The 23,050-nt window shown below is 54.8% G+C and overlaps 1 protein-coding gene across 1 annotated transcript; it reads right to left on the reverse strand.

Annotated features, from left to right (window-relative positions):
* Nucleotides 1-1,430: 1,430 nt before the first annotated feature.
* Nucleotides 1,431-9,926, reverse strand: TRIB1 (tribbles pseudokinase 1). Its single transcript, XM_084864867.1, has 3 exons — nt 8,702-9,926; nt 6,389-6,681; nt 1,431-3,874 (listed from the first exon to the last, which is right to left on the reverse strand). The coding sequence occupies exons 1-3, from the start codon at nt 9,068-9,070 to the stop codon at nt 3,409-3,411; spliced, it is 1,128 nt and encodes a 375-aa protein (XP_084720993.1). The 5' UTR covers nt 9,071-9,926; the 3' UTR covers nt 1,431-3,408.
* Between the last annotated feature and the right edge of the window lie 13,124 nt (nt 9,927-23,050).

A 23,050-nucleotide genomic window follows, 5' to 3' on the forward strand; every position in this document is an offset into this window, starting at 1 on the left:
AGAAATTTCAATCGTTGTACTGTTGCTATTTGGCTCTGTTGACTAATGAGTTTGCCGGCCACTGCCCTAGGCCAACCCCAGCTTCTTCATTTCTAAGCGTACGCAGGCCTTCGACCTTCCCGTTATCCTGATGTGCCTTTTCCACTTCTTTCCTTACGATCCTGAGTCATGAGGCCTGGGTGGCACTGACTTTGGTGTCATAGGTCTGCTTTCCTGGTGACCTCAGCCTGAGTCCTCCAAAAAGGGGAGTGTGTCATCGGTAACTTCCCTCTCCTGTTGAGCCCAGAGTAGATGGCTTAGCCCCTATTCCAATTTTCAGTTAAAACTTGAGAGAAAATTCTGTGCCACAGTGGGCATCTTGGGAGTGGGTGTCAGGCAGCCACTGGAAGGGGCAGAAGGGGACTGTTTTGTTTTTTAAAATTTTATTTTTATTTTTTGTTAACCCTCACCCAAGGATATTTTTCCATGGATTTTTTAAAGAGAATGGAAGGAAAGGGGAGAGACAGAGAGAAACATTGATGTGAGGACACATCGATTGGTTGCCTCCTGCATGCACCCTGACCCAGGCCAGGGACTGAGCATGCAACTGTGGTACCCGTGCCCTTGACCGGAACCAAACCGGGGAACTCTTCAGTCCTCAAGCTGATGCTCTGTTTGGACCTGGCTGCTCATTATGCCAGTGTGTTCAATTTGTTAAAACTCAGAACTATACACTTGTATGTATATTCTTCCTAAGTATTTGTTACTTTACAATATAAAGTGTTTTCTAAAATCTCTCTAGATGCTAATGGACTTCAGAGCAGATTCTGAGGTAATAGTAAAGCTATAAGCCTAATGAAGACAAAATTGTTTCTTTCTCTACTTTTGTGATTCAATGTTTTTTAATTCCATGTTTATAGGAAGAAAGGAAATGCCTCCATTAGCCATTTAAATGAAGTCGTCTAGTGGGTGGGAAGAGGGCACTTCTCCACAGGAAGCCTTGGGAAGCCTTCAGGGATGAGGGTGGACATCTGGAATTGCAGCCAAGTCCTATGGGATGCATATCTACATTTTTCTGAGACGTGTCCATAGCCCTCATCAAATTACCAAGAGTCTCTGACCTCAAAAAGACCAAGAGCCAGAGGGATCCTTACAGCTCAAGGCTTATTTATGTTTGTACTTCTTTCTAAATCCAACCCATAGCCCTTGCCAGCCTGATTCCACCCAATGGGCTTCACCCATTAAATGAATTTGCCCACTTCAGCGGAAAAAGTGAATGGGTCCAGCCGAAAGTCATATAGAATAATCCTATCTAATCATCATCTGTTTGTTTCCCCCAAGAGATCCTAAGCCTGGAGGCCAGATATTGCATCCCCCCACCCCCCTCCCCCCGGCATGATACTGTACCAGGCAGAGGCGGGCCGAACTCAAAAGACATTCACAGCGCCGACTTACGAAACCAGATTTATTAAAATGTCTCTACAAGTCAAAAACAGCCGTCTCACTGTTCACATATATACACATGTACAGGAAGGGTCTAGTGTTTCTAGCTTTCCGGGCAGAAGCCCCAGCCAGCCCCGGCCGGAGTCCTCCGCCGAGTAATGTATCACAGATACAACAGTCCAGCAACCACGAGAGCGTTAGTGCGACAGAGGCCTCTGTCCTCCCTCTTCTCCGAGTCCCATGATTCTGTCAAGGTAATATTGCCAATAATCATTCACATTTCACGTGGTTTTAGACACGCAGGTTATTCAGACAGACAACAGACAACAAAACAAGCCTTAGCGCCAAAACAACAACAACAATAAAAATACCGAACGTATGTATAAAAGGTAAAATATATGTACAAAGTACACAGTACATGAGGTATACACGGCATTCTTAACAATGCATGTTAGTAGTTTGCCTAGGCGTAGCCCTTGAAGATGACTGCCTGTTTTTGTGCCATTTCTCAAAAGATACAGTATGTTTGGTTTACCCGTTTAACCACCTAATTTCAATACCAAGTCACTGACTGGTATTTCATCTGTACTTGTGTTTTAATGCAAGTCGAAGCTTCTCTGTTAAGCTCTAGGGAGTGAGTTCCCATCTCTGGAAGCATTCAGACAGAGACATGGATTCCCGGTTGTAAAGAAGCTGAAGGAGGGATTTCTGCATTGGGAGGTGGCAGTAGGAGAAAAAGAAATAGGACCAGATGACTTTGAAAGTCCCTCCCGACTTTAAAGATTTGGGGTTGGCTATTTCCTCCAGATGCTGAGTATACAAATGTATTCATGAGCCACACCACATTTGAAATATCAACCACCCATCATGCAAAACTGCAGACACACACAATGCCAAGGGCAGACCATATCCATGGAGGGGGAGAGGGTTGGTGAAAGTGTAATTCTGGGCCTTGGCCTGAGAACCATCCAAAATTCACTTTCTCTGAAGTTTAAAGTTTGCTCTTGGGAGAGAGGAGTGGAGAGACTCTGTATCTTACTCCTCTGAGACAAAACACTCCACCCTGAGATGGTGTCAGGGCGGAGGCAAGTAAAAGATAAATGCGAACATATATTTGAGAGGAACCAAAAAAATCTAACGGTTTCCGAGTGCTCACATCACTTAAAACCATCTGCAGAGTCTCCGAGCTCAGAACTCTGGAGGAGCCGGGGGATCTATTGCTCGTGGCACTTCTCCACCGTTAGCTGGTGCTTTCAGAGCAAGCATGTCAAACTCGTGGCCAGAGGGCCACATGTCTAACATGCTTGCTTTAGAGTGAAGTGGGAGATGAGTCAAGGTCAGAAAGAAGGCATGAGTGCAAATGAGATCTTGGCAGGAAACAGAGGAGAGAGTCTGGGTTCACGGTGCAGGCAGGCTCCTGTGCTCCTAAAACAGTCCGCCCCCAGAGCGGAGCAGTCATTGCTAAATGTGTGTGAAGGAAGGGTGCGTGTTAAACAACTCTCCCCGCCACAACCCAAAAAAAAAAACAACAACTCCAATCAGAGAAGCTGAGATAGCGAAAGTCTAGCTACCGAAGACAAGTTCAAAGATGGCAGGTGTATTGGCCCAAATTACTTGTTAAAATGGGTTACTGCCCCAAATGCCACTGTGCGATCAGCTTCCTCTCCCTTATGTTCATGTCGCTGGGGTACATCGCTGTAGGACGTATACTCTTTGCCACTGGTAACAGAAGCAGACCCCCTGATCTGATCTGACCCGGGGGCAGTCGGCGAGGGCTCGCTTAGCCGAAAGGGACACGGCTCTGCGGGGCAGCCAGTCGGCATGCATGCTGCTCGCACCCACCCGGTCACTCCGCACGGCAGGCCGGGGGGCGACCGTCTCTGCGCCGCTTCGGGCCTGGCCGGCACCGCGCCCCGAGGGGCCTGTCCGTCTTTGGAAATGGAAATGCCATGTGTGAGAATTCTGAGGTTTCTGAGGTTCCGGGGATCAGCAGAAGAAGGAACTCACGTCGCCGTCCTCCTGGTACTCCGGGACAATCTGGTCTGCAGTTCCCGTTTCTGAGTCAACATACCCGGGCTCCAGGACGGCCTGGAACCAGGGGTGGAGCAAGATCTCCGGGGCGGTGAGCCTCTCCGAGGGCTCCCGCCGCAGGAGGCTGCGGATGAGGCACCTGGCTTTGGGGGAGATGTGGTCGGGAATGCAGAACTGTCCGCGGCGGATTTTGGAGAAGAGGGCGCTGGGGTCTGAGTCATGGAAGGGGTACCGTCCCACCAAGAGGGTGTAGAGCATCACCCCGAGGCTCCACACGTCCGCCGCCTTGCCGGAGTAGGTCCCCGTGGTGTTCAGGATCTCGGGGCTCACGTAGGCCGGGCAGCCGTGCTTGTCTGACAGAGCATCGTCCTCCCCCTTGATTATGTGCGTATCTTCCAGGCTCTCCAGTCTGAGCTGGGTTCTGCAGGAGAAGGAACAAGGTCATTACTTCCGGGTAGGTGTTTATGCAAAGCAAAGCCCTCCCCACAAACGGCACCCGCAGGCACTCCTCGCCGAGGCCCCAGGAATGCCCTCTCCCCCTCCATCCCGTGAGCAGTGTCCTGCCATCACCAGGTCGAGGATTTCACAAACCGATGCAAATTGCAATAGACGTTTGCAAAGTATGGAGAGCGCGCCCAGGCTGGAGCGTGTGATGCAAAGCCCCAAATAGCATTGGTTCCACCGGCGCTAAGGAGCTATCTCCTCACGGGGCTTGCACAACGCACAGAGTGCACGCGGCAGGAGTGGGAGCTGGTCTCCAGGGAATGCTGACATTTCCTACAAAAGCTGGCGGAGAAGAGCAGTAGATGCTGTGCTTCTCGGAGGGCCCCCGCATCCTACACGCTGGCCCCGCCCTTATCACACCACCGACGGCCAGAGCTCCCGGACCCGCACTTTGCATTATGGGACACAGAGCCCAGAGTCACTACTGGTGCCCATGGTTTGTCAACACTCCTGCTCACACTGATAGGCACACACAGAGGGACCGGTCACGTGCTGGGGAAGGTGCAAGGGAGGCCCGTGACATGTACGGAGGTGTTTGATTGCAAAGAGCGCTCAGCCTGGAGAGGCCATATGAGCAAACAGAAGCAGCTGTGTGCAGGGGCCCGAAAACACCCACCCACGTGGTACAGCAACACCTGAGCATTCGGGCTCTGCATGGGGCTGACCTGATCAGGTAACAACTAACATCTGAGAATCTTTAGTCCAAGGCTCGCTCCTCTGTGAAGCTGCAGGAGACTCTTTATTTAGATCCAGACACCTGGGTCTCTGAGACCCCCGGAGGAACCTCTGCTCTCTGGTGGCAGCCTGTGCCCCTCTCTCTGCTTCTCGGAAACAGCCGTTGCAGTTAAGTCACTTGTTGTGAAGTTAGACGCAAGCATTTGGTACTGGCTAATGGGTCAATTCCTTTTCCTCTCAGAGGCCTGGTTGGATTTTTTTTTTTATTTTTTTTTCCTAATCTTCCTGTTCCCTGGAGTGTAGTATGCGTGTGCTAACTCCGGTGTGTCCTCAGCCTGACCTCCCCGTCGTTATGTAAAATACCCATTGGTTCTGTAAACGGAAAATATGACTCAACCCGCACTGTCTGCCCCTGATTGGCTGCTTTTGCTCTAAAACCCTGCACCTGTGCTGGTTACATGCTAGCGTCAGCCTGCCATTGCTTAACCCCCGGGTTGCCAAACTCCATGCACATGACATTCGCCTGTGCAATGCGGATTTCAAAAGCTGGTAAAGAGGTGTGAAAGGCATGTTTCAGAAAATACATCACCATGTCAAAGGAGCATGTGCCAGGAATTGGAAACTTCTCCATTGCAAACACTTTGCCTCTCTTTGCTAATCGCTATGTTCCAATAATTCTTGCAAGGTCAGACAGACACAAAGCCATGCTTTCTGGTAACTCAACCCACTATCTTTTCTCTTTCTTTCTTTCTTTTCTTTTTTATTTATTAAATGTATTAGTGTGACACTGGTCAACCTGAACAGAAGGTTTCAGGGGTGGGTTTCTATAAGGTCTGTACATTGCACCATATGCTCACCCGGTACTTTTCATAGGGTTTGGAGCTCAGGGTGAAAAAGCACAGCTGGGATCAGCCTTACCTGAATAGCTACCACCAAATAAAGCACAACCACCTCCACAATTCTACAACCACACTGCTTTTCATCTCTCCACAGGGGATGTGGCTCACTTCTTAAAATCAGGTAAGCTTTATCTCCTGTGGCTTCCTGAATGCTCTGGTCTGAAACCTCAATTCTGAATCTTAAAGGTCTCATTATTCTCTTATCAAGTCCATCTTGTCCTCTATGAGGTAAGCCATGATCTATATTTAGCACCAGTTCCAGCCAACTTCCATTTATTATTCAGCATGCTTATTTTCTAAAGACATAACCCAATGAGATGTCCGAAAAGTCACCAGAGAATATAAAGTAACTTTAGGGGCCACGCCTGAGTGAGATGGGACAGGAGTGCTGTGTGGAGGAGGGCAGAATTTTGCAAATGCGACAGCCTCGCTAGCTCCTGATACCTTCCAGGTATAAAGAAAAAGAAAAAAAGAAAAGAAAACCCACTCAGTGAAAACAAAGATTTGAGAACTTCCTCTGGGAGTCAAGGTTGTGAAGGGCAGGTTGACATTTACCCCCAGAAGAACTGACCTTTCTCACAACAATGGAGAATAAGCCTGATCCTGGGGCGAAGTGGCCAGGGCTCCCTGCCATCACATGACATCCCACAAGAGCACCCAGGCGTCCCCAAGCCCCGTCCACAGGGTGCAGAACCAGCCAGCCTCGGCCAGGGCTCCTCCGGAGAGCACTCTGGAAACTGACCGGGACAACTGAGCCTCCGGCACGGTTCTGAGCCAACGCACCGCACCTAACGGCTCAGCCTGCACCTCCGCTTTGGTCCCGAAAGGCCACGGGAGGGGCCGCGGAGGCTGCTCACCTCTCCTCCGTGGAGAAGACGAACTTCCTAAGCTTCAGGTCCCCCAGCACGATGGCCGACTGGTGGCAGTGGGCGACGGCAGAGACGATCTGCTTGAAGAGCCGGGAAGCCTCCTCCTCCCGCAGCCTCTTGCGGCTGCGCACGTAGGAGTGCATGTCCCCAAAGTCCCTCTCAAAGAAGACGTAGGCCCTGGTCTCCCCGAGGATCACCTCCACGATGCCGGTGATGTTTCTGTGCGATGGCAGCTGGATGTAAGGCCTGATTTTGTCCTGGTAGTGTTTTAGGGGAAACACCTGCAGAGAGAAGTGGACCCACTTAGGAGGGAGGGAAAAAAAAAAAAAAAAAAGCAGAGGCCACCTCCAAAATCCCAGGCAGGGCTGCCCTTCTCCATCTAGCTTTAGGCTTTGGTGGACAAGAGGATCCATTCATTTGTCCCCCTGATCTCTGCTGCCCCACCTCAGGCAACCCCGGCTACTCCTAACACCCCAACCCAGCAACACCCAGGGCTCCGGGCTAGCCAGTAGCCAACAGGGTGCCATGTGGAAGGTTCGGAAGAAAAGTTTTCTATGTCAGTTCCTGCCTTCCATGAGCCCATCCTCCGCTCCGGAGCGGAGCCCCCCAGTCCCGGCCCCTGGGGTCCTTCCTCGTTGGCAGGCAGTGCTGCACCAAGTGCCCCAGGGGGTGTCCGGGTGCTGCCTGCAGGCCCCGGAAATGCACGGCCTCCTGTGGGCCCGAGAGCTCAGCCCAGAGAGAGCACGGACAGGGGAAGCAGCACGGGAGCGCAGGCAGGGCAGCCATCAGTCAGAAGGAACGGATGACTCGGAGAGAGAAGACTGACAGCGCAGCCTTAAGCAACCCGCCTGCACTCCAGTCTGGCTCGAGCATGAGCAGCCTGGAGTGTAAATGCTCGCGGGCGGGTCATGGGATCCTCTCCACAGTTGGCTTCATTTGTTTGTTTTCCCCTCCCTCCCCCCCACCTCCCCACTCCCACCTCCACCTGCACCCAGGAAATGAGTAGCATCTCCACCAGCACGCTGGCAGGGCTCAGTAAGAGCCTTTTGTTTGGCTCAGTTACTCACACCCTAGGACTCAACTGGAAACGGTGACACACGGGTTGGTTGTCACCATCTGGATTCAGCTATTATCTGCTCAGAGGAACTGGAAGGGGTTGCACAATGGCCAGGCTCACCCCGCCTCTGAGGCCTGGCTGCTCTGGCACCGGCTAGGAAAACCTCTCTCCTGCCCCCTGCCTCCCCCCTCCGCCGCACCCCACCCATGGGCGCACACAGACTCTTCCCCAAACAGCCCCTAGCCCCCAGCCATCCAAAAGAAAAGACACCCCTCCCCCGGGTTAACTGGGCTTGACCGTGAAATTTCACTTGGGTCGGACAGTAGGTGGCAGCAGCGAACCCAGGAAGGGGTGGGTCAGGTGAGCTGCTGCGGAAAAGCAAAGAGCGACTTTAACTGGGGTGACCCCATCCTGGGGTGAAAAGAAAGAGGACCCAGAGGGTCCTCAAGATGTCTGAGACCGGGGTGCGAGCTTCGCCAAGGGCGGCCTGTGGGAGTGGTCTGCGTCTCTGGGCGCTGGAGGACCCCTTTTCTAGGAGTGGTACCTCCTCCTGGGTGGATCCCTTATGTTCAGGAAAAAGAAAAAGAAACGGGAGAAAAAAAAAAAAAAGAAAAAAAAAAGCCTGGCCGGCAAATATAAAGACATGAATGGAAGGGAGCCTTCCTAGCCGGTGTGGGCTTTCCACTATTTCTACTCCGGGCAGACTCCCCCGCCCTGGCTGGGAGACACTCCGGCTGCTCTCCGGGGAGAGAACGGGGTTCTTGTCCCCCGCGGGGTCCAGCCGGACAGCTGAGCCCGGAGCCTGGAAACCCGGGCTCCGAGGAGGCACCGGAGCAGGGCGTCCTTCCAGGACGAGGGGCGGGGGGAGCGCGAATGAGAGAAGGGGAATGGCATGGCCCTGGAATCCATTGCAATTCCATAACTTATATGGAACGCCACGCGCTGCGCGGGGAGCTAAGGAAAAACTGGAGAAATAAAGCGAATTGGATACTGCACTTCCTCTGGGACCCCCAAGGCCCCATTGTATCAGCCCATCGGAAACCCCTCAGCCCCCCAAACGGTGCACCTGGTCCAACGCTCCCTTCCTTACCCGGCTCAAGTGGCTCATCTGCCTGACCCCAAACTCAAGCGTCAGTGGCAACTTCGAGCCCCCAGGAGCCGGCAGGCGGGACCCCGAGCACCACCGCCCGCCACCGAGGCCCCCAGCCCCACCAACCCCTACCCTCCGACCCCCGGGCGCCTACCTTGCAGCGCAGCTCGCGGCCCGTGTGGATGCACAGCGCCCGGGACACATGCTCGCGCTCGGCCAGGGGCAGCAGCAGGTAGTCGGCGATGCGGCTGGGCCCCGGCGCGCTCCCCGAGCCGTCGGAGCCAGCGCCGGGCGCGGCGGGAGGAGGCTGCGGGCTGCAGGGGGAGCCGGGGGGGCTGAGGTAGTCCGGGGGGCTGGAGCACTCGGAGAGGCGCGGACACTTGGCCGCCACGGCCGCCGCGTCGTCCGCGTCCAGCAGGCGCTTGGCCGGGGCGCCCCGGGCGGCCGGCGGCAGCAGCAGGGTCCCCGGGCCGCGGGGCTGCGAGGCGCCGCTCATGGCAGAGCGCACGGGACCGACCCGCATCCCGGGACGGGGCGGCCCCGGCTTTGTACGTCCTGGGCTCCGCGCGGGAAGGCGCTGCGACTGATTCCAGCCCGCGAGGGGGGAGTTTCAGACGGAGCCGGGCTCGGCCCCCAACAGGGAGCAAAGCGAGAGCCGCTCCCGGGAGGCGCTCCGGCTGCACGCGGGGACCACACGGGCCACGCGTCCGGGAATCGGAGGCCGGCTCGGGTCCCCAGATCCCCGCGGGGCTCCGGCTCGGGGCGCCTCGCCGGGGTTTGGCCGCCGCTATTGTTTGTCGAGGCTGCGGACGGTCTCGGTAGCCGGCGTCCTCGAGGTTTTCGAGCCGCGAGGTGGGGATTCCACAGGTTCGGCAGAAGGCGGGTCAGATGCACTTCCCGGCGCTGGAAGTCCGGGGCGAGAGCCGCATCCACTTCTCCGCGGCGCCCGGGAGGCTGCGCGCCCGGAGCTCCCGGCGGGTGTGTGCGCGGGCGAGCCGCGCTCGGAGAGAGTGACTGAGCGAGCGTGTGCGCCGCGGCGATCCCGGCCGGCGCCCTCCTCCTCCTCCTTCTCCTTTTCCTCCACCTCCTCCGCCTCCCGGTGACTCACGCTGTATACACACACACACACACACACACACACACACACACACACACACACACACTCACTCACAGGCCGGGCTGTGTAAACAGTTGGGAAGCCGGTTGTGCAATGAGGTGGCTGCGACGACTCGAGCCTCGCCGCCAGCGAGCAATCACCAGAGCGGAGGGGGGGAGAGCGGAGGTGGAGCTGGGTCCGCGGGGGCGCTGGGGGTGGCCCGGGCGCCGGGGATGATGCTCTGGGCAGCGCGCGCTCCGGCGCAGGTGGCGCGTCCCGAGCCGCTGGGGCGCGCGTACCCCCCGCCCCCTCCCGGGGCTGGGCTGGGCTGGGCTGGGCAGCAGGCGGCGCGCGCCCCCGGGCAGGCCCGGAGCTCCCGGCTGCCGCAGCCGGAGGAGGGGGCGGAGGGAAAGTTCCCGTGACGTCAGGGCCCCGGGGAGGTGGGCGGGGGGCGGGACCGCGGGCGGCGAGGCGGCCTGCGATTGGCGCGCGCGGCCATTCACACCCAGCACAATGGTCCGCGGGCGCGCGCGCCGCTCGGCTCCGCACCCACCGCCCCCGGGCGCCCCACGGCCGCACAGCCTGTCGCCCCGGGGGTCCTCCTCCGCGCCCCGCGCCCAGGAACCTCCGGTTGGAGCCGTGGGCGCCGCCGCGGTGCGGGTGCAGCGGGAGGAACGGGGGATCGGAAAGGTGATGGATTCCAGAACCAGCCACTCACCCCCGCGCGGTAGTTCCGGGGAAGACCTGTGCGTGGTCGTGGATGTGGCTTTTTTTTTTTTTTCCCCTTTTCCTGCCCCCGCCCCCTCCCAGTGCTAATCCTCAGCGTCTGTTCGCTTCCACAAATAGAACCTTTTGTCGGATGAAATAAAAGCAAACACTGGGCCTTGTGCGCTGCCTCCACCTCCACGCCCCTCCCGCGCCCGCCGCCCGCCCGGATCGAACGGAAATAGCTCCTCCGGGCTCCCGCGCCGCCCCTCCGCGGGGACTCGCAGAAAGGGCTTCCTGAGCCGCGGCCGGCGGGAAACAAAGGATGTGGGGAGCGGACGGAAGGGGCCCACGTGGCCGCCGCCGGGTTCCTGCCCCCTCCCCAGCCTCCACCGCAGGGCCCGGGGCCCGCGCCAGTCCCGGTTCTGTAGTGGGTGGGTGGGTGGGGAGGGGAGTGGAAGTCATTCTGGCCAGAGACAACGATACTGTCTGCGCCCAGGCAAGCCTGCCAGGTCGTGTGCGTGCATTCATGCAGCGCGGTTTGGGGGAGCACGAAATGCGTTCCAGACTCTGCACAAAGCTCGGTGGGGGGAGGGGGGACACACACCTTAGAATCTGTCATTTTCCTTAAAGAGAGAAACAGGTCAATGTGGAGTCCTTGCGCTCCATCTGCTAAATACTTAATTTTCTAAAACCAGGTCCAGACCCAAGGATAAATCCTTTCCCATATTGTTTCCATTCATTCAACGAACACTAATTAAGCATCACCTAAGAGCTGGACGCTGAGGATTAGGAGATGAAAATTAAAATGATGCTAATAGCTAACATTACCGAGGTCCATACTGTTCTTAGCACTTTACACAGATAATTTCACTTGGTATTGCAACTTCACTGTGGGGCTTTGTGTTTTCTGTCCCATGTCACAGGGGAAGAGGCCTGCAAAGAATTAGTTACTTGCTGTGGTCAAATGGCTAATGAGTGGTGGCACTTTCAAGCTGGTAAGCACTAGGGGACTCCAGGGAGAGATTATGATTTGCAGGAACAAAAGAGGAACAGCATTTGACCTGGGGACTGGTGGGATGGTGAGATTGTTGCTCAGGGGGAGGTATACAGGTGGGTGGCTAGACCAGGTAGGGATGTTGGCCCAGAGGCCTGAGTAGCTTACAAGGGAAGCAGGGAGCTGAGCCTGCCCAAGCCCTTTGGGGAAATGTACAGGGCTCCAGGGCCATGCTGAGTTGGTTGCACTCGGTCCTGTGGCCAGGAGGGAGCCCACCTGAGTGAGGTGTTTGGTCTTAAAAGTTTATTTTGGCCTGACCGGCGTGGCTCCGTGGTTGAGCATAGACTTATGAACCAGAAGGTCATGGCTGGATTCCCAGTCAAAGCACATGCCTGCGTTACGGGCTTGATCCCCAGTGGGGTGCATGCAAGAGGCAGCTGATGGGTGATTCTCATCATTGATGTTTCTATCTCTCTCTCTTCCCCAACCTTCCTCTCTAAAACCAATAAAAATATAAATATATATTTTAAAATGTTTTAAATTTGTGCCAGTATTTAGATTGGCATCTGCACTTGGACGGCACACGTAGCACGGGCCCTCAGCATCTTCCTCCAGGGTGTGCACCTCCTTCACCGCCTCACACTCCAGGCACCAGAATCCCTGACAGTCATTCCCCTTTGAATCCACCCTTTTCCCGTCCCCCAGTGCCACTGGGTCGCTGGGTCCACCTTAGACTCTCTGCCCTCAGAGCCTTCCCCTGCGCAGCTCCCTGGGGCTGCAGCTTGTTTCCCGTGCTCAGCAGGAGGCTCTGGAGGGCGATGGATGGGGAGGAAGAGAGGATTGTGGCTACTTATTCCTTTCTCTCTCTGCTTGGCACTGACTACACCTCTTCTGTGGCTCCAGCCCCCTAGAAATCCCCTTTGTATGGCAGCTATCATGTGCTGGGAGATTTCCCCACCAGAACTGAAGAACTTAGTCCACCCAACTGAGGGTGCCCGTGGGGAGCTTTTTCTGGACATTGTCCTGACTGAGAGGAGCTCCCTTGTTCGTGGTCACGCTCCCCTTCCAGGAGGTTACGCCAGTGACTGGTGATCGTGAAGGTCTGGCCTCCTGGCCACAACTTGGGCCCATTCTGAAGGGCGCCCCTGCTTCCGACGAGCTGTGTAAGGGGTTCCCATTCAATTCTTCCCATTGAACTTCCTGGGCTGGCTTTCCTGACTGATACAAACCTTGCACATTCCCCATGCCTCTCCACTCTTGTGAGCTTAGCTTAGGACCTTCTGGGTCTCTGCATAAGCTCCTAACTGGGTCACTCACTCATCCCTTCAACACACACTGAGCATCTCATCTGCCAGGGCACCTATAGCCGCTGGAGGTGCAATGCAGGTGCACAAGACAAAACGTGCCCTCTACCTCCTCCATTCAGCCCCACACAGCTATCAGAGCATGCTTTCTAAAATTTGAACTTGATCACATCAGGCCCTGGCCTCATACCTTGCAGGGACCTTCAGATGAAATCCAACCACTACAATGTGGAAGAGTAGGCCCTCTTTCCTGGGCTCCCTCCTCTCCCCTCCCCTCCCCTCCCCTCCTCTCCCCTCCCCTCCCCTCCCCTCCTCTCCCCTCCCCTCCCCTCCCTTCCTCTCCCCTCCCCTCCCCTCCCCGCCTCTCCCCTCCCCTCCCCTCCCCGCCTCTTCTTTCCCCTCCCCTCCCCGCCTCTTCTTTCCCCTCCTCTCTTCTTCCCTTCCCTTCTTGTTTTCTCACTTCCAACCTACCTATGTCAACTCCTGGCAGGCCCCTAAATACAATGTGCCAATTCACACCACTGTGCTTTAGCTTGTGCTGTTCCCTCCCACTGGAATTCCCTTGCCTCTCCCTGCCAGTCTCAGGAACTCCTATTCATCCTTCAAAACACCACCCAGATTTTCCCAGCACAGAAGTCAGAGAGGTAAATGTCCCCCCAGGTGGGGTTGAGTCCTATTTCTGTCATGGCACTTTCTACTCAACTGTTTTCACAGAGAGGAGGGCCATGGTTCATTCAGCCCAGTGTCTGTTATGAAGGAGGGGCTTCGTGTCAACCAAGTACATGTATTCAAGGACAGAGAGTCACCCACAGAGAAGGTAGTGGGATGCAAGTTGTTGGGGGAAGATGGGGCTTGAGCTTTGAGGGCTTCCAGCCCAGATGCCAGGGAGGAGGGGCGGGTACCCTTAGCAGGGCCTGAGCAGGTCAGCCAAGGGGACAAGTGAGCTAAAATGACCCTGATCTCATCGCTGGGGCTTTCCCTGCAGGCAGACTCTGGGCTGAACTTCCATCAGACATTTTGGACGCTGATTTGGAGAAGCTAATTGCTCTTTATGGATCTCAGGTGTCTTACCTGTGAAGTGGACAAAGTCGTGCTCTTCCTCTTTTTCGAGGTTCTTATGAAAGAAAGCAAATAGGTACAGAGACGTGAAAAGTATTTTTGAGTTATCTACCTCTACACAAATGTGATCGAGGGTATGCCTCGATTTTGAACTATGCTCATTTAGTCCTGAATATGCTGAATAGTCCTGAATAGGCCTGCATGTGCTGAACTGAAAAAGACCTTCACTGTGAAAATCCAAGATGACAAATACAAATACATAAATAAATAGGATGTTAATCAGGAAGTAATTCTTCCCAGATTAAGAGAGTTCTTAGCTGTTTGAAAACACCTACCACATGATGCCATTAGCAAGCTCCTTTAGTGCATTTAGGAAGCGGCTGGGTAAGAATGTAGGAGCCTTGAGAGCAAGAATCACGGCTGATTGTGCGTGTGTGTGTGTGTGTGTGTGTGTACACGTGTGTATATACACGTGTGTGTGTGTACGTGAGTGTGTGTCCTCTAGCCTCGCCATAATTCTGAGCTCACACCTGATGAGACACACACATACATGTTGAACTGGGGAAAACATTGATGTATCTCCAACTTTTCAGGAAATCACACGTTGCGTAATATGGGGAAACCTGTATTGATTTTTCTAGATAAAGTTGGGCTACGGCTGAGCTGGGGCTTGATTCATTTTCATTCACGCCCAGGTGGGTGCCTGGCGGCACCGTTAGGAAGGCCCTGAGTACCCCCCTTCCAGATGCGGGGGAATTCTCAGCCGGGGAGCGACCAGGGCCCCCAGTTCCCGCCTCTGTCCTCCGCGGTGCACGAGGCTTCGGCCACACAGCGTGCCTCATGCTCCCTGCCCCTAAATTCTACACGAATGAGCAACAACAAAACTGGGACACAGCTAGGTGTTTAAGACAAGGTTCCAAGAACTGGAGAAGAAATTAAAATTGACTAAGTTCCTTCTTTATGCTAGACCCTGACCTAGTCTCTTGTTTAATGTTCAAAATAGTCTCACCAAGGAGTCATCACCGACCTTTCAAAGATTCACCAGAGGCTCAGAGAAGTGGATCAGCTTATCTAAGATCACACAGCGGGAAGGAGGCAAAGTTAGAATCGGAACGCTGCTCAGACTAACCCCTAACCTTGCTCTTTCTGCATCCAACTGCCAATGAAGAGGAATTCTACTCCAACATTTCTCTTATTTTATTTAATGTATTTTTATTGACTTCAGAGAGGAATGGAGAGGGCGAGAGAGATAGAAACATTAATGATGAGAGAGAATCATTGATTGGCTGCCTCTTGCACACCCCCTACTGGGGATCAGGCCCACAACCCAAGCTTGTGCCCTGATTGGGAATGGAATGGTGACCTCCACTGAGCCACACTGGCCGGGCTTCTCTTATTTTATTCTAAGTGCACACACAAGAAGCCTTAGACCCCGCAGGCCTCCCCCTAAGCTCTGTGGGGGCCTGGACAAGAGTCCAAACTAGAGGCTGTGATCTGATTCCTAGTCTCTCTTCGGTTTAGCCATTGCCTCCAGGGCACGTTCTAGACATCCCAGCCAACATATCCAAGCCCTTCTGGGTCTGTCACCGGGAAGCCTACCTGGGGCCTGTTCAGCAAACTAGATGATGTCCTCACCTGGCCTCCAGGGGACAGACCCAGCGGAGCCTGAGAGGAGGAAGCTGCCTGGAAAGGAGTCCTCTGCCTTCCCCATCTTCCCGGCTGAGGCCCCAGACCTCCTGGTGCTGACCAGAGCCACCCCCACCGCGCCCCTTCCCAATTCCTGACCCCTGTTTTGGGGGGTGATTGGTTACATAGCAATAGATGACTGCAACATCCTGGAACTATTCTGGAAAAATTGGGAGGTGGGGCTGTGCCAGGCCAAAGGATGGACACCTGTGGACGGGTACCATCCCACAGTGGGCGGAGGGCTCAGCCAGCTGAGAGCAGCCAGGCTTTACAGGCCGGTGCCAAGGGGCCCTGCTTCCCTGCTGCCAGGGTCAGTGTGAGCAGGGCAGACAGAAAAAGGCATTTTCTTTCTTCCTTCCTTCCTTTCTGTCTTCATTTATTTCTTCTACAATTAATTTATTATTTAAAATTTCGTTAGTGAATTTATTGGGGTGACATTGGTGTAGCCACTGAGGAAAGGAGTATGGAGTTACTGCAAAAAATTAAAAATGGAACTGCCTTGCCAAAACTGGTTTGGCTCAGTAGATAGAGCTTCGGCCTGCGGACTCAAAGGTCCCAGGTTCAATTCTGGTCAATGGCACATACCTTGATTGGGGGCACATCCCCAATGGGAGGTGTGCAGGAGGCAGCTGGTTGATGTTTCTCTCTCATCGATGTTTCTAACTCTCTATCCCTCTCCCTTCCTCTCTGTAAAAAATCAATAAAATATATTTTTTAAAAATGGAACTGCCTTATGACCCAGCCATTCCACTTCTGGGAGTATATAAAAAAGAACACACACACACACACACACACACACACACACACACACACCACTTCCAAAGAGCACGTGCACCCTGTGCTCCTTGCAGCGCCATTTACAATGGCCAAGATCTGGAAACAGCCCAGGCGCCCGTCGGCAGCTGATCAGATAAAAAAGCTGTGGTCCATTTCCCCATGGAATACTACTCGGCAGTGAAAAAGAAGGAAGTCTTACCTTCTGGGACAGCAGGGATGGACCTAAACAAGGCATTTTTAAACACTCATCCAGGTGCCCTGTGAACTCGCTGATCATCTCAGGACTTGGGGAGGCCCCTGGAGCCCTCACTAGCTCTGCCTCTTCAGTGAGTCATCTTGACACGTAAGCATCGGTTTGAATATCTGTATTTATATCCACTCACACACATGACCTCCAGGGTACCTTTTCCCCTGCTTATTAAAGAGTCCCCACCCGACCACCACCTGACCTGCCGTCCGCAGGCTGTTTTGGATGAGTTCATCTCGCCTCTTCTGACATGCCGTTCTCCTGGGCTCAGCTGACCGAGGCCATGGTGGCAGCTAGCCAAGCACACCTCCCTTCGCTCTCAAAGGCAGCCTGGCCCCATGCAATGGGCTATTTGGTTTCTGGGATTTTCATAAAACAAACAAAAACCCAACTCTAGGCCGATGGTTTTTCTGCCGTATTTCTGGGGAAGGCTGCAGGCTATGGCCTGAAAGGATAAGGGCTGGGGGCAAACCACAGGCGGGTCGGGTCACCAATTGTCTGTGGCATCTCCATTGCCCCTTCATGGGAACTGCAGGGGGAGGAGGACAGGCCCCTCAGTTCCCCCTGGGCTCTGGCTCTCAGCTCCCCTGGAGGGCTTGTCTCCTCTGGTCTGAGTAACTGGCAGCGGCAGGCTCAGCAGGGGCAGCTCTCGCGGGGTTTGTAGACTTTATAAATCACTTTACACAAGCCTGGGAGACGAGAATCTGAGGCAGTTGTCCACGCAGCCTGTGGGTTCAGACAGGCTCCTCCTGGGAGAAGGGGAAGGGGACCCGCCGCTGCTGAACGGCCATGCTGTCCCTCCCTGTGCTTTGATTACTTTATCTCACTGATCCTCGCAACAGCCCCACACATCAATATTATCTTCTGTCTGCCGTCTGAGGAAACAGAGGCCCAGGGAAGCTAATTAATTGGCCTAAAGTCACACCACTAGAGCCAGCATTCGGATCCAAGGTCTGCCCACCTCAAGTCACTGCCCTCATCCCTTCTCTGTCCCCTTCAAGGCCTGCTCCCGCTCCCGCTCCCTCTCTCACTCCCTCTCTCCCACTCTCTCTCCATTCCCCCTCTGTAGGAAACTATAAAATATCTCTGCTCACCCTATGGGGTGAGAGGAGGTATGGCCTCCCCTGTGGGTTTGAGAGAGGGCCTACCTAGCTCATGTAAAACACAACACAACTCACCAAAACTTGTCCTAAGGCCTTCGGGGAGTGCTCCTATTTTGTGCATTGGGATGAACCTGAACTCTGGGAGGATCTTTGTCCTTGGCCAGAGACATCAGTCATTCATTGGGTGTTTACTAAGCTCCTACTACGTGCCAAGGTTCGTGTTAGACACCGGAAGCAGAGAGCAGCCCTGTCCTCGCGAGCTCCCGGCGGAGGGGGAGGAAGGCAGCGGCAGGGGGCACTGTAGCATGAGCAGAACGGAGTAGCTACTAGAGGAGGAACGCCCCTGAGGGAGAGGTCATTTCTGTGGAAAGGCCCTCGTGGACCGGGCTCTGGAACCTGACGCTGAACTTGTGGAGTGTGGAGATTCACTTGGCCTGGCTCCTGCACCTTGAGAGTGAGAATTTCGAGGATCGAGGCAGTCGGCAGACCAGGATGAAGATATCTGTGTGCCTTTAAAGGGGTCATTAAGTTAAAATGGGGACATGTGGGGGGGCCCTCATCCAATATGACTGGTGTCCTTCTAAGCGGAGATTGGGACCCAGGATTGGGACCCAAGGAATGGGTGCCACCTGGGTCCCAACCTCCTCTTAGAAGGACACCATGTGCTCACATGGTCAAGGAGAGAGGCCTTGGAAGAAATAAATCCTGACCACACCTTGAACTTGGACTTGATCTGAAGCACCCACATGAGGTCACGGGGTCGGGAAGAGATACACAGAGGCTTCCACATTGTGACAAAATGAGTTGTTTGGCCGCCGGGTCTATGGCATTTATTATGGAAGCCCGAGCTCACTGGTGCCATTGGCAACTGGTCCACTCCCGGGGTGCAGCCAGAGGGGCGCACAGCCGCATGGGAGAGGGAAGTCGGGCTCTGGTGCTGGTGACGATGACAGAGGCACAGTCACCATTCACCCCACAGTGCTGCGTGATGCTTCTCCTCTGGCCAGGGCCTTTCTGTGTGGACGAGCCCCCTTGCTATCTTCCTCCAAACAACACCAGGACAATTGTTCCGTTAGATTTCTGCTCCCCACATTGCCATCTCTCTCCCGAAGTTACTCCAGTTCACCTCCCGGGCGTTTGCGGGGGGCGCCTCCAGCTCTTCTCTCACACCTGATTCCTCCCCTGAAGGCCAATCCTACTTGAGCTCTGACAACCTCATTTCCAAGTTCATAGGAATAGAGGGGTGCCAGTACATGTTTAACAATCCGTTTGGGGTTGCAGTATTTGCCGATTTCCATGGTGTAAACACTCTGGCCATGGTCCATGCTAAAATGCCCATGTGAGGCCCCTGCGTGCAGCAGTGGAGAGAGACACACGCTGGCAGCCTCCCATAATCTTCAGGGACGACGCACTGCCCTCGTGTCCTCTGACAGTCCGAGTCCCAGATGTCTGTAGGAAAATCGTTGATGGGGTAGGAGAGGGCGAACAATGTCTTGTGAGCCCCAGTGGGAACTGGGGAAAACCAGAGCCTGGGAAAATCCCGAGGCTGCCCATCTCGGAAGCGCCCCCCCACCCCCTTCACCATTCCCAGGCCGAGGGGATAAATGCCACCCTAGAGAAGAAAGTGGACCCAGGACCCGGCCAGGCCCAGGGGGGCGAGGACTCTGACTGCCACCCCCAGGCGGCTCCCTCCCCCGCTCGCCTCCCTACAATGGCTTCCTCTGTTCCCAGACCTCCGCTGGCTTCCCTCGGGGTCCCATCCAGGCGGGAGCCAGGATAAAGGCCGCCATTGATGAGCGCTTCCCCTGTGCCAGGCACTGGGCTGGGTCCTCTGGATCCATTTCTCACCGGATTCACCCTGCAGCCCTTGGACATGGTGGGTACAGTCCGCCCCAAAGAGGAGGTTCACAGAGGTCAGAGGAACTGTGTCAAGGTCATGGCGGCAGGGCCTGGGTGACTGAAGCTGCGGATTTCCCATGGGGCTGCTGGGGTCAGGCAGGCCAGGCCGAGTGGCAGGGCGGTAACCAGGACGATCGTGGTGAGTACTTACCCTGGGCTTGGCTTTACAGAGGGCACAGTGCACGCTGACCTCCCTGTGACTGGGGCTAAGCTCTGGCCCGGTTGGCACTGAGGGTGGGCAACTTGCCCCTAGTGACGGCCAGCCGTTTCCTAGCAGGGCTGCGAGCTCCTTGGGCTGGCGTTGGGGGTGGTCGGCCAATCCATTCATGCCCCCACCCCAGTCTGGCTCTGGCTCCCTGGCCCTCTGCATATCTGCCCAGAGGACTGGCCCTTTGCTGGGCTGTGTGGGAGAGGCCCGAGGCCGCTGTTCCTGCCCAGGCCCCGGCTGGGCCGTGGGAGAGGAAGTCCCCGCATCCTTCCCCCCGGTGCCCATCCTCCCGCGGCTGAGCCAGCACCTGGGCGGGAGGAGGGTAGAATGGGGCTATTCAGAGAGCCTTCCTGATGCAATCACTGATTGCAAAACCCTCGCATCCTTGTGGAGGGTGGTGATTTTGAACAGCAGCAGGAAACCCAAAACTCACCCAGCCCCCGGGACAGGGCCCTCCAGGCCAAAGGCTGGTCTGGGGGAGCAGCTACCCCCAGAGGTGGGCGCGGAAAACAACAGAAATGCCAGGGAGGACCCTGCAGTGGCTCACACCCCTAATCGCCTGATCCACAGTCCGCTCTGGTGGGAGGGGCAAACCCGATGAGGGCGCTGATCTGCCCAAGGTCACCCCAGGAGTCAGCAGCAGCAATGAGGCTGCAATCAGCCCTTCACACTGCAGGTCTGGTGAGCACTCTCCACAGTGGGGGGTCTGCACTGGGGGGAATGGGGGTGATGGGGGATGCTGTCGGAGGGGGTTGGAAGCAAGCAGATTTTTTTCTTAAGAAGAAGGATAAAAGCCTGTAGCCAAACTGATTCAAGTGCAAATCATGGCTCTGCAGCCTCAGGCAAGTCACCTCTCAGTTCCTCCTCTGCGGGGAGATGGGGTTATGATGGTCACCAGGTTTGAGCTCTGGAGTCGGAATGCCTGCATTTAAGTCTGTGTGACTTTGGACAAGTCACTTAACCTCTCTGTGCTCAGTTTTCTTGTTTGTCAAATGAGTATTTTAAAATCCACCTCCGGGCTTGCTGTAAGGATTTGCTTACGGTAACTCATACAAGTAAGGCTCTTAGCACAAGCCTGGGTTAAGGTGAGCAGTCCATAAATATCAACTGCTCTTATCTGCAAAATGAAGGAATAAAAAGAGCTTTTGGAGATTAAAGAAGATAGCACATTCCTGGTGTGTGTGTGTGTGTGTGTGTGTGTGTGTGTGTGTGTATGTGGTGTGTGTGTGTGTGTGTGTGTGTGTGTGTGTGTGTGTGTATATGTGATGTGTGGTGTGTGTGTGTGTGTGTGTGTGTGTGTGTGTGTGTTTGGGAGGAAGTGCATGAGGGTTCTGCACAGATTGAACTGGAACCTTCCAGAAAGGAGGAAGGAGCAGAAGGCTGGCCCCGAGACAACTACCTGGCCTTCACCTGTGTGCTCCACGGCCTCTTCCCTGTGAGTCAAGCGCCACTTCCTTCCAGCCACTCCTCATTCCCAGCAGCCATTCCCTTGGGAGAACTACCTCAAGCTGGAAGTCTTGGCCAGGGCAGTGAAAGGGCAGAGATGTAAACACAGGCCTCGGCGTTTCATAACCGCCATGAGTCACTTCTCCACATGGAAACCACGCGAGGGGACGAGAGCTCCAGTCCTGTCAGCGAGGCCGGGCCTGGTGGTCCTCACAGGGCCCTGCCCAGCTCCCTCCACCAGAACTGTGATCTCTGGGTGTCTGTGCCAACGGTATGTCACGGTTCAGAAGAGGAAACGGAACACGACTGGACCCAGGTCTCAGTTCCCCTCATCAAACATCACTTCTGCCTTTTGTTGTTGTTGCTGTTAATCCTCACCTGAGGATATTTTTTCCATGGATTTTTAGAGAAAGTGGAAGGGATGAAGTGAGGGGGAGAGAGAGAGAGAGAGAGAGAGAGAGAGAGAGAGAGAGAGAGAGAGAGAGAGAGAAAGAGATGTGAGAGAGACACATTGATTGGTTGCCTCCCACCTGCACCTTGACCGGGGCCAGGGATCAAACCTGCAACCCAAGTACATGCCCTTGACCAGGAATCAAAACCAAGACCCTTTGGTGGAAGAGCTGACACTCTAACCACTGAGCAACACCAGCCAGGTCATGTCTTCTTAATTCTTAGCTACCTAGATCATTTCCCAGCTGCCTCCAAGGCCTGGCAACTTGCCATATAATAGCTTCAGTTGGTAAGTAACTGAACTTACAGAATTATAATAAACTAGAGGCCCGTTGCATGAAACTCATGCACTCGGTGGGGGTGGGGGAGAGGTGCACGCTTGGGAGGAGGGTCCCTCAGCCCAGCCTGTGCCCTCCCACAGTCCGGGAGCCCCGCCCACCCGCCACAACCCACTAGCTGATGGCCCGGGTCTCCCTCTGCAGGGCGATCATGGGTGATGGCCAGGCCCCCAGACCAATCGCATTGCACCCGCCTTGGCCGGCCTGGAGCCAGTAGGTGTCATAGCATGGTCCTCCGGATGGTTGTTCTGCTGTTTAGCTGTACAGTCGATTTGCATATTATGCTTTTATTATTATAGTTAGGGGCTTGTTTGCTCACATAAAAAGCAATTCAAACCTGAACAGGAGCGGTGGTTATTCTGACAATGTGCGCTTGGAGGACGATGATGCCAGCAGTCTCAGCCTTTAAGTGGGGAGGGGCTAGGAGGGGGGCAGCTGTGGAACCCAAGGACCTACCATGGCCTCCCCAACTGTATGCTGGGAAAGAGAGTTTCCAAGTCCCGATGATTCCGTTTGCTGCTGCTTCCAGAGGCTTCTCTGGGGCGGAAGGGACACCTAAGGACAACCCTGAAGCTGGTGGGGCTGCGGGGCGCGGGAGGGAGGTCTAGGGAGAGGACAGCACAAAGCCCAGAGTCAGGATCACGTAGGGACTCCCGGGGGCAGTTCCAATGATTCTGAGCAGGTTTGGGCTTTTTTTTTCTCTCCTGTCATTTCATTGAGATTTAATCTAGAACTCCATTTTGCCACCAATATTAGAGCAGGAAGGACCAGCGGTCAGCCCCAGGGCTGCCATTGGTGCAGAGCCTTCATTCTAAGCCTCAGCTCCCCTCCCACACAATGGGCTGTGGCACAGTTGTCCAAATGAGGGAATGAGACATGGACACAAGTTTTCAATAAACATTTTTTAAAAATATATTTTATTGATTTTTTTACAGAGAGGAAGAGAGAGGGATAGACAGAAAATCGATGAGAGAGAGACATCGATCAGCTGCCTCCTGCACACCCCCTACCAGAGATGTGCCCACAACCAAGGTACATGTCCTTGACCGGAATCGAACCCGGGTACAGGTCAATGCTTTATCCACTGAGCCAAACCGGTTTTGGCTCAATAAGTATTTTTGATTGAACTGCTCAAAAAGGTACCCTGCCCACCTCGGTGCCCAGGGTACCTCATCTCTTTCTTTCTCA

This window comes from Pipistrellus hanaki (assembly GCF_964339955.1).
Source record: "Pipistrellus hanaki genome assembly, chromosome: 17".
In the NCBI taxonomy this organism is placed as follows: Eukaryota; Metazoa; Chordata; class Mammalia; order Chiroptera; family Vespertilionidae; genus Pipistrellus; species Pipistrellus hanaki.

What these genes read in the sequence shown, in the direction of transcription:
- TRIB1 (XM_084864867.1), bottom strand. Translation starts at nt 9,070, where the DNA reads ATGCGGGTCGGTCCCGTGCGCTCTGCCATGAGCGGCGCCTCGCAGCCC. An exon ending in GCCGCGAGCTGCGCTGCAAG is followed by an intron (nt 6,682 to 8,701) that starts GTAGGCGCCCGG and finishes TTCTCTCTGCAG; the next exon opens with GTGTTTCCCCTAAAACACTA. An exon ending in GTCTTCTCCACGGAGGAGAG is followed by an intron (nt 3,875 to 6,388) that starts GTGAGCAGCCTC and finishes CTTCTCCTGCAG; the next exon opens with AACCCAGCTCAGACTGGAGA.